Source organism: Pollachius pollachius (assembly GCF_949987615.1).
Source record: "Pollachius pollachius genome assembly, chromosome: 11".
Lineage (NCBI taxonomy): Eukaryota > Metazoa > Chordata > Actinopteri > Gadiformes > Gadidae > Pollachius > Pollachius pollachius.
Genome location: NC_136944.1, coordinates 14,895,670 through 14,905,707, shown reverse-complemented (window position 1 = coordinate 14,905,707; position 10,038 = coordinate 14,895,670). Strand labels below are relative to the sequence as shown.

At 50.1% G+C, this 10,038-nt stretch overlaps 1 protein-coding gene across 1 annotated transcript in view; it reads left to right on the top strand.

The window, feature by feature from the left end:
- srcin1a (SRC kinase signaling inhibitor 1a) overlaps window positions 1-9,470 on the top strand; it is a gene marked incomplete at its 3' end in the record, with an annotated part of 45,169 nt that extends 35,699 nt beyond the window's left edge. The window contains exons 17-20 of the mRNA XM_079746150.1: window positions 364-516; window positions 2,337-3,269; window positions 5,241-5,375; window positions 8,901-9,470. Coding sequence (XP_079602276.1) covers window positions 364-516; window positions 2,337-3,269; window positions 5,241-5,375; window positions 8,901-9,470 — 1,791 coding nt within the window. The remainder of the gene's footprint in view (window positions 1-363; window positions 517-2,336; window positions 3,270-5,240; window positions 5,376-8,900) is intronic.
- Window positions 9,471-10,038: the final 568 nt, after the last annotated feature.

Here is a 10,038-nt window from a genome sequence, read left to right as displayed (position 1 = left end):
CTGCCGTGTCAATAGGCATAAAGTTAAATGATTAATACAAGTCAAAAACGATAATGATGAACGCCCCGGCCCGTTCTCCGCTGAATATTCAGACCTGTCAAATAAACTTATTTCTGAACGCCGGCTAACAGAATGATCAATATCTTCTGCTTGTACTCAAAGGTTACCTCACACTCCCAGGGAAAGTAGAGTGTGTGAATGATTGCAATTTAAACCAGAGCGAGAGATATAAAGAGCGAACGAGCGCGAAAGATATGGAGAGAGAAAGAGCGAGAGAGACAGAGTGTGTGAGTCAGAGCGAACAATGCAGATCTCCTCTTTCCCTTACCGGCGGTCGTGACCTGCTGTGTGTTGTGATAGCAGAAGACCGACTCTGAGGAGAGCGAGAGCCCGAAACCCCACGTGAAGCTGAGGAGGGCGGTGTCGGAGAACCAGCGGCCGGCCTCCACGCCCCCCACCCTGGCCTCAGGGGACCGGGAGGAGACGGAGGAGGACAAGATCGCTGCTGAGCTGGAGGTACTGACCGCTGGACTGATGGAGACGTGGCTGGTTTGGCTGAGAGACTGGTGGGAGGACTTAGAGGGTGGCGGTGTGCGTGTTAGTGAGTGTGTGTGTGTGTGTGTCATAACCACATACAAACGCATAGACACACACACACAAACACACACACACACACAGACAAACGCGCATGCACACACACACACACACACACAAATACACACATTCTGTGCACGCTCACACACATGCACATAAATACAGACAAACACACACACACACACACACAAACACACACATAGATACCCTCACACACAGACACACACACACACACACACACACACACAAATACACACACAGATACACACATGCAGTCATGCATGTGTGTATCTCCTCACCACATGTTTGCGCAGCAGGTGCCATATGTCCCCCCCCGTGCCCCCTTGCCCCAGGTGGGGCTAGAGATCCCACACACAGCTCAATCACACACACCATCACCCAGGGCTTACAGATCACACACATACACACACACACACAATCAACAACCAGGGCTTACAGATCTGTCTCTCACACACACACACACACACACACACACACACACACACACACACACACACACCCGGGCCTAACAGATCACGCACACGCAGATGGAGAGACTGGTGGTCTGGGAAGGCTGTTGTGAAATGCTGATAAAGGAAACCACAATAGAGAGTACTATGATGTGTCCCCAGTGCAGCTGTCCTTCTGCGGCTACATTTAAACAACGGCCGGTTTGATCCTGTTTTCATTGTCAATGAGTCTTTACGCACCAGAGACGTCTGTATGACAACACGTTTCTCCCCCCTCCCCCCATCCAGCTGTTTGAGCGAGCCCCCGTCAGGCTCTGCCAATCCCGCCCCCTTTCCTTGCCCCTTCACTCCCCACCTCCTCGTACCAATATGCCCCCCTCCAGCCTAAACCTGCCATGTCCCCTAGGGGCCCCTAAGGTGAACCCGGTAAGCTGAACTCCGCTTGCTGTGGTGTGGTTGTGGTGGTGTCTCAAAAGCAATGTCTTCTACCTACCTAGAGTGCACCCACACATTCTTCCTCTCTACCCACATTGGCCTGATTCAACAGGTGGCCATTTTGTTTCAAACCCCTAGCAGGTTGTTGGAGCTGAATGCAGATATCTGCATTTAGTCCCATTATCCTGTTAGTTGTTAGAACTAAAATTGGACCAAGATGGCCACTACAGGCCATCATGGTCCCAGCACAAGCTGTTTCTTTTATCAGCTTGTCCCTGATCTCATAACACACTCTTTAGTTTTGAAGTGTAGTGTCCTGTATGGATATTACACCATTACAGGTGCTAGGTATGGGGACTTTATATCAGCCACTTTAACCACAGGAAGGAAGCATGGCTCAAAGCACTTGAGCAACGAGTTAATTATAGATTTTACAGCGTTTTGTCAACATTTATCTCATCTACCTTCCGCTTTGTGTGTGTGTGTGTGTGTGTGTGATGGGGGGGGAGTGTGTTTAATCGCTGTGGATTTGAAGTTAATGTTGTGGTTTGATTTGTATACATCAAGACATAACATCATTCTCTACTAAAAGTCTACTATTGACCAACTTGTTTTAAAACAAAAATAGAACCATACAATGCCACACCGACAAACCCACAACTGTTGTGTTATCCAACGGTTAATTGAACTCCTTGACGCACTCCAAAACATCCTGACTTCCACTATGATATTTCTTAATTTTTCCACAAGCGTGTGATTGTGTGAAAGGGTCATCAACATAACAAACCGAAAGTCATTAAAATGTCCTGCACCCCATACAACCTCCTTGTATTGCAGGGCATGTGTCCTCCATCTCCCTCTCCTGTCCCTCAGATTGTGTTGACAGGGTGTTTGTCCGGGTCAAGCTCTCCTTCAGAGACCCCCGTCAGAGATGTCACGGGTGGAGGTACCCGGGATCAGCCTGGAAGGGTCGGATGCCGGATTTACAGCCCCCTTCATTGGGAGCCGGTAGACCCGGAGCATTTTGAAGAGGTTGCGGAGAAGAGAGACGAGTTAGTCCTGGTGCTGTCTGAGCTAGATGTGAAGGTGGCTTCCCCCATGGAGGCCCATGAGCTCAGTCGGAGCAGAGCAGGAGGCCTGCAGATGCTGGTTTTGCCTCCGCCACCGTCGCCGCACACGGAGAAGCTCTCTGAGGAGATGTTGAGGCACGGGCCGGTCCTGGTGCTCTTCAGGGCGAAAGTGACGGTCCGAGAAGCCTACAGGCTGCTGTACTCCCACCTGGCCGCCTCCACGCCGGCGCTCAGACCCAGGAAGGGGCCCTGCGACCCAACCTCCATCCCTGTGGGCTCCGGTGTCTACCCCGGGCGTTCCCATCCGGATTGCCCCCTGCTGGTGGCTCTGAGGCGAGGGATGGAGTCCGGGGACAGGGTGCTTAAACTTGAACCCGGCCCGGCTCCAGCGAAACCTCAGAGAGCCGCGTTCCCAGCCCTGAGATCGGCTGGCTCCCCGGACGGCATCCCCGGGAGCCCTGGCCAGAGTCCCTGGAGGAGGGGCGAGGATGTCCGCAGCAGCACCTTCAAGAGGCTGGACAGCCTGGAGGAGACCATACGGGAGCTGGAGAACACCCTGTTGGAGCTCAGCGGCCAGCCCCCCGTGGACCCCTTCCGCCCGGGAGAACCCGCCTCGCCTCTCCCCGAGACCTCTGCCGGGAAGCCCCCGGTTCCACCCAAGCCCTCCACCTTCACTCCACCACCAGCGCCTCCAACACAGGTTCCCCCCCCCCCCACTCTTGCCGGCGCACCGAACAGCATGCTCTGCTGCTTCCTGTTTCCTCCATCTCTTTCCTGTGGGTTTCTGCCTGGATGCTTCAATCTCAAGTCAAATCTCACTCCGCAAACAAACAAACGGCATGACATGGAGTTTAATCGTATGTTGGAATTGATTTGCCTGGGGTGGCAGGGGGGATTTAACCTGCTTTAGAAGTGTCAGATAACAGTTCCCCACCAACCCCAAGTACCCCGTACCGTAGACTGATTAGCGGTGCGGTCTCTAACCTGCTGAGCCCAGGCCTGCTAATTTTCTTTCCATCGACCCGTCCTGCCAGCGCCCTCCCCCCCACCGCTCATGTAGAACACTGTGGTGATTTCACTCCTCGTTACAAAACAACAGACATTGAAAAGGAACACACACACAACAAATAAACCTGTCGCCTTCTTTCTCTCTTCTCCGCTTCCATCTTACCTACTTCACTCTCTCTTTGCCTTCTGCGCTGATTGACTTTCCTCCCTCAAAAGTCGATTCATTCCCTGAATCGAAATCGTACCCAAGCCCCATTCTCTCTTGTGTCAATACGTGCTCTGCTGCTTTTGTTTTCAACACACATTCAAACACCCTTTAGAGATGACATTTACCGATAACGATCTACAGGCGTGTGTAGCTCTCCAGGTGTTAGGACTTAATCGCAAGGTGTCGTTTGACACTTCCATTTGCGTTGGGCTCATCATCAAATGTGCCGTCTTTTTTTTAAAACTCCGCCGTCAACAACGTTGGCCTTTTAAAAGAACTTCAAGTCGGCTGCATTTTTTTTTTTCGTGCCATACAAAATAAAGCGGTATCAAAAGCAAGACGGAAGACATTAATCAATCTGTTTTTAAACTCGGATCACGGCTAGCATTTGCTACCTGTCACACCTTCCCATTCTTGGCGCTGCTGTTGAGGGAGAGGGGTGGGGGGGGGTTTGGTTACCAAGTGTTCTCCTATTATTTCATCATACTCCAAAAAGCACCTGTTATACTTGGACTTCTTTGAGTACTTAGAGTAGTTTCCCTCGCCTTTCCACAGCTCACCGACCAAATTCACATTGACAATCCACCTGCTCTAGAGCCATATCAGAATTTAGTTCCAGTCATTAGAGTGGAATAAATCTGTGGCAAGTGTATAATTAATCTGCCTCCCTCCGGGCTGGGCGTGGCATGTAGAAAAAACATGGTTGCTTTTTTGCTCCCTATCTTTCCAGACTGCTGTTGCCGCAATGTTTTTTAATATACTCCGGTATCATCTCTTATATTTTCCGCTGTGTATTCTGTGTTAAGTAGGACTACCGCAGAGGCACAGAGCGGTGCGGCGCGGTGTGTGTTTGTATAGTTTACTTGAATCCCCCATTAAGGGCGTTCCGCCCAAGAGATCATTAAACAAACTGCCGTGCGCATGATTCCAACGGAGAAGCGACACAGTGGAACAAGTTAGTTCTGATGTCCCATTTCCGCACGGCTTATACGTTGTTTGTGAAACCGTCCTCGGAAGGCGTAGTCGGTTCCAGCTTGATGACAGGAGGAGGAGACCCTGTCTCTGTTAGCCTGGAATCAAGACGAGCAAGTGATTTCAGCTTTGAGCCGCATGCTAAAAGACCTCATCGGTCTGTGTGAGGGGGGTAGGGGTGGGGTGGTGGTAGGTGATGGGTGGGGAGACGTGCTAACTGGAATCAGTCTCTCTCTGCTCCGTTGAGGTGTGCCTGATTTAGAGCCGGAGAAGAGGGAGAACGAGAGGAAATGAAATGTTACAAAGAACGTCCAACATGCAAATTCACCCCTGGTCCCTTTCTCTTTTACCTTTTGTCGCACTCCATTTTTGCAATCCTCGCCACGCCGCGTCCGTCGTTTGAATTCCTTCCTATCTTTTATCTCTGTTATTTATACAATCATTTTGTGTTCCATGTTTCTTGCGTGCTTTTTTTCCCATCAGAACAACTCGGCCGCTGGGAAGCAGCTCCACTCCACGGCGGCATCCCGGCTCAAACACCTTCAGCAGAACAGCACAGACAAGAGCAAGTCTGGCAGCAAAAGGGAGGATTTCCTCAAGAGCCAGGGCCAGTTGCAGGTACCTTCTTTCAGTTTTTTTTTTTTCAGTTACTATGGTAACCGTTCTCTACATCCCTACCTCCCCCCAACCACCACATTTGTATCCCCCTCGTCTCGTCTACCTCCTCCTTGATCTCCCAAGCTCAGACAATTCTGGGTGAAACTCAAGCTTGAAATGGGAGCTATGCAAAGGGCGGATCCAGACATATAGGGATGCATGCTTTCATCGTAGTCGGGGTCGAACCAATGAAATATCAGAAGAACTCGCATTTGTTATCCTTGAAACCAATCAAGGAATGGTTGAGAGCAGTTGAGAGAAGTGAACAGGCTGTTTCTGTTCAGATTGCAAGCACGTCTAATATTTTGAGGCAATCAGGCAATGACTTTGCTGAAACCTGACTTTTGTGTGGTTTATCACACCTTCAGAATCAACGCTAGGATTTATTTATATTAAATACAGACAAAAACAAAGAGGTAGGGTCGTATAGAGTGGCTTATTTCAGAGGTATTGGCCCCAGTGGTAACAGCCAGTATTCTGAGAATTTGTCCACTAATGCACAATTATTGCAATTGCTTTCCCCCGCTTCTGTGCAGGCTGTTTTAGCGGAGGTGGTGTACGGGGGAGTTTAATGCCAATGCCATTTAGAAAATTACAGGTGCATTGAACTTCATCTAAGCCTATACATCAATTCACGTGTGGAAAATTTTAATGCAGGAGTCATTGAATGTGGCGAAGTGGAGCTTTGGAGGTACAGGAGACCGTTATGAAGCAATTAGGCGAGACGTCTCTTTACATCCATCAAAACGGCTGACCGAACGAGTCAATAGGAATCAATGATTACACTTTCCTAGCTCTCTCGCTCTCTTTCTTCTACTTTCTCCCTCTCTCCATCTCTTTATCTGCCCTGTTTTTATAACTTCTTCAGAGTCAAGACTCTCTGTCTCTCTCTGCCTGGGTTTATGTCCTTTTAAGAGTCAAGTCCCCCTCTCTCTCTCTCGCTCTCTCTCTTTCTCCATGTCTGTTTCTTTCACTCTCTCTCTTTCTCTCTCTCTCTGTCTCTGATGGAAAGAATGGGTAATCATATAAAAAAAGAGGGGGAGAAAATTACGGAGAGAAGGAAAGAAATCATGAAAAAAACACTAAAGAAAATATGTAGAGAACGAGAAAATCAAGAAAAAAGTTGGAGAGAATAGGAAATCAAGAAGAAAGAGGGAGAGAAAAAAGATGGAGAAAATGAGAAGATCGAATAAGTTGTTTTCTTTAAAGAGCCTGTGAACCCAAAACCATGTTTTAAACGTGGTTATATGTCTTATATGATCGTCAACATAGTAATCTATGTCATGCTTTCACTGTAACTGTAATAACACTGTGATTTAATAAAAAAAAAAGGGCTAAAATCCTATATACCATTATCCTGTAAAACGTTCTGCTCTGCTGCAAACACAGGTGGCGTTCTTATCGTAAAGTGCTTTTTCCGAGGCACTCAGACATCACGAAAATAACATCACCTGGTCGTACCTATTAGGTTAGTCAGCAATTTGTATTGTTGCTAAGGCTAATCCAGAACGCATTAGTTTAGGGTGGATAGTCCAAGTACAAGGTGGAACTGTGCAACATACCTTCTGCATCCAATTGCAGATTTTATTTTGGTCTGGACAAAGGTGTCCGCAATGTCTACAAGTGTACCTGTAAGGAATCTGGTAATTGTTATGTTAAATTCTCGCCTCGCCTCGCCAAACATTGATAGAAATATTTATGAATATTTATCAAAGGAATACATGAAAACAAACTGATTTACATTTTTAGAATAGTCTTATCTGAAATAAAATGCATTGTGGATACCAGTCATTCGCTTCTCCGGCTCTGTCCTGGTCACACATAGCCTCTGCCCTTTGGGCTGATTCTGGAGCCAGCCAAACGAATGGCTCAAACAGGTATGGTTGTGGACCTACTTGATTCTGTGTTTCAGGGACGGACGAAAGGGGGGGGGAAGAAATCCTCCACCTGAAAAGACTCCTCTGTAGCTAGCAGGTGCCTAGACTCTGGGTTGGTCCCGTGACATTACTCATTATGATACTGATACTTTATTGCTCAACGAGGCGTAGGCTACGCTATAGCTAGCTAGTAAACTAAGTAAAATCGTAAAAAGGAAAACATGTCACAAAGTTGCTGTGGGCCGTTACCATGGGGATAACAACTCAGTCTAGATGAAACCCCTCCCACTCCTTCTCGTAAAAAATAGAACTCCATGGCCAAAACAAAAAAGTGTTTTGCGCAGTTTGTTCTTATTCCAGCTGAAACAGTGGGTTCACTGGCTCTTTAAAACAAAGAGAGGGAGTCTGTCACCATGTTCCTTGTCGCCATGGAGACAGAGTCCAACGTTCATAGACACAAACGGCGGCAATCACTCAGTGATTCTGAGAAAGGTCTCGCCAAATCAACCGAGTTTCACCCAATCAAACCCTGCCATCCACCCATAACTTCCAATAGCCTGCATTACCCCTGTCTTTGACCATGTAAAACAGACAACTAAAAATGTATGCTGTTGTGTAATCCAGGAGATACTCATATACGCTGTCATCTACTGGCGCTTTGCACTTCCTCCTTTAGGGAGCGGTGCACACTGTGCATGAACCACGTCGCAACCTGCAATGTTTGACATGTTTTAATGACTGCCAGTCATTTGAAAAGGCAATGTCAAAAGAATTGCCGCCTACTGTGGACAACAGTAGCGGTGTGTCCTAACACATTCTCCTGTATTTTGACCCCCATGTCAGAGAAGACGCCTGCGTCGACGCCATTTATGATTCCTGCCGATCATAAATAATAACGGTCTCCTGTGTTTTGTCTCCTCTCTCCTCCCCCCCCCTGCCCCCGGCCTCCTCCTCCTCTCCTCCTTCTCCACCCCCCCCGGCTCTACAACACCCGACCTGTCACCCGTGTGAACCTACCCGACCCCCTGCCTGCTGTCCACCCACCCCACCCTGCCTGACCCCCTGCCTCCGTCCTCCTCCGTGCCACTGCGACCTTGGTGGGGGGGGGGGGGGGGGGGGGGGGGGGTTGCAGTGAGAGATGCATCCCAGCCTCAGCGTCTTCAGCATCTCCAGCGCCTGACTGCAGAGAGACTGCGCACATTCATCAGCCTTGCTCTTATTCCCCCCCCCCCCCCCCTTCCTGCCACTCTCAGTTTTTTTTATACTTTTTGTCCCTTGGGGGGCCGGTCTTGAACCTCAGAACCTCCCGCTGTCACTCACTCCCCTGTGTGTGTGTGCTTGTGTGTGTGTGTGTGTGTGTGTGTGTGTGTGTTGGTGCGTGCGTCAGTTTACGTCTGCATGTTACATTTCGCTGTGCTCTGATAGAAGAGCGAGAGAAGAGAAGAGTTTGCTTGTGGGGGGTGGGGGGGGGTGGGATTTGATTCTGCCAGTTCATCACTGGCATTAAAGAAGACGCCACTTTGAGTTTACCACTCCTGTATGTACGCCCTCCCTCCCCCCCCCCCCTCACACTCCGGTACTCGCCCCGTTCCTTCCTCCGCTCCCGAAGGCCTCGGAGACCACCGTCGAAGCCCACCTGGCCGGCCGACTCGCAGGCTCTTTCTCTGAGCGCCTGCCCTTCGGACGGGGGGTCCTCCCCCCCGCTCTGAGGAGGGGCTCCCAGGAGCCCGCGCTGTCCCAGCTCACGGCCACGTCCAGCCAGGCCAGGGCCCTGCTGGCGAGCCTGTCCGCCAACGGCCTGAGTGCGGAGGCTCTGCTCCTCTCCTCGGCCCTCCGCCATCACCGCCGCCTGCTCATGGAGAAGGCGGCCTCCTCCTCCTCCTCCCCATCCAGCCCTGCTCTGCCAGCGGCCGCCTCCTCCTCCTCTTCCTCGTCCTCCTCCACGCCCACTGTGCCGTCCACGTCCCCCAGCTCCTCCACCTCTGCCTCCTCCTCCAGCCCCCCCTCCAGCCCACCCTCCCTCTGCTCCCTGGGGGAGGAGGAGAGCAGCTGCAGCAGCAACAGGGGGGCAGATAGCTCCGGTCCCCCCCGGCTCCAGGGAGCACCAGGAGAACCAGCTCCACCACAGGGAGCTGGGGGATGCGAGGAGTGGATGAAGATAAGAAGAATGCACGTTTGAACACTTGCCACCAACACTTGCCAGATGTGAGGGAAATCCAATCACAGATAATGGAGTCAATGGAGATTAAGTGACGCACAATTAATGTTTGGTGGGGGGTGGGGGGGGGGGGGTGGGTTGGGGAACTACTGAAAGCCTTACTTCATGTTGAACTCCAAAGACCGTTTGGACATTTGTTTCGTACCCCTGTTTTTTTTTCATCCCATCATGCTGGTAGATCTGATTCAATGAGAAAACTCCATCTTTACGTGTTTGTCCTACTGATCTCCTTCTTGGCTGTTTCTATTGGTCGGCGGATCTGTCACACAATCGTACTGCCAGTTTGACCACCCAGAAAGCACACAAATCGGCACAAAGCTCCCGCCCTAGGCTACTCCCATTTGATGGATTCTGGATGCTCACAGCAGGGATTGCCGGAATAGTCCTAAATGCACTTTTGGCCTTCGCTTCAATTGCCATAACTCTCTCGCTCCCTCTCGCTCAATGGATTGTTAGTGGACTAGCTGTACTATCTAAGCTGTAACTTGTATCATAGACTATAGAGTTGCAATAATCAACGAGTGAATAC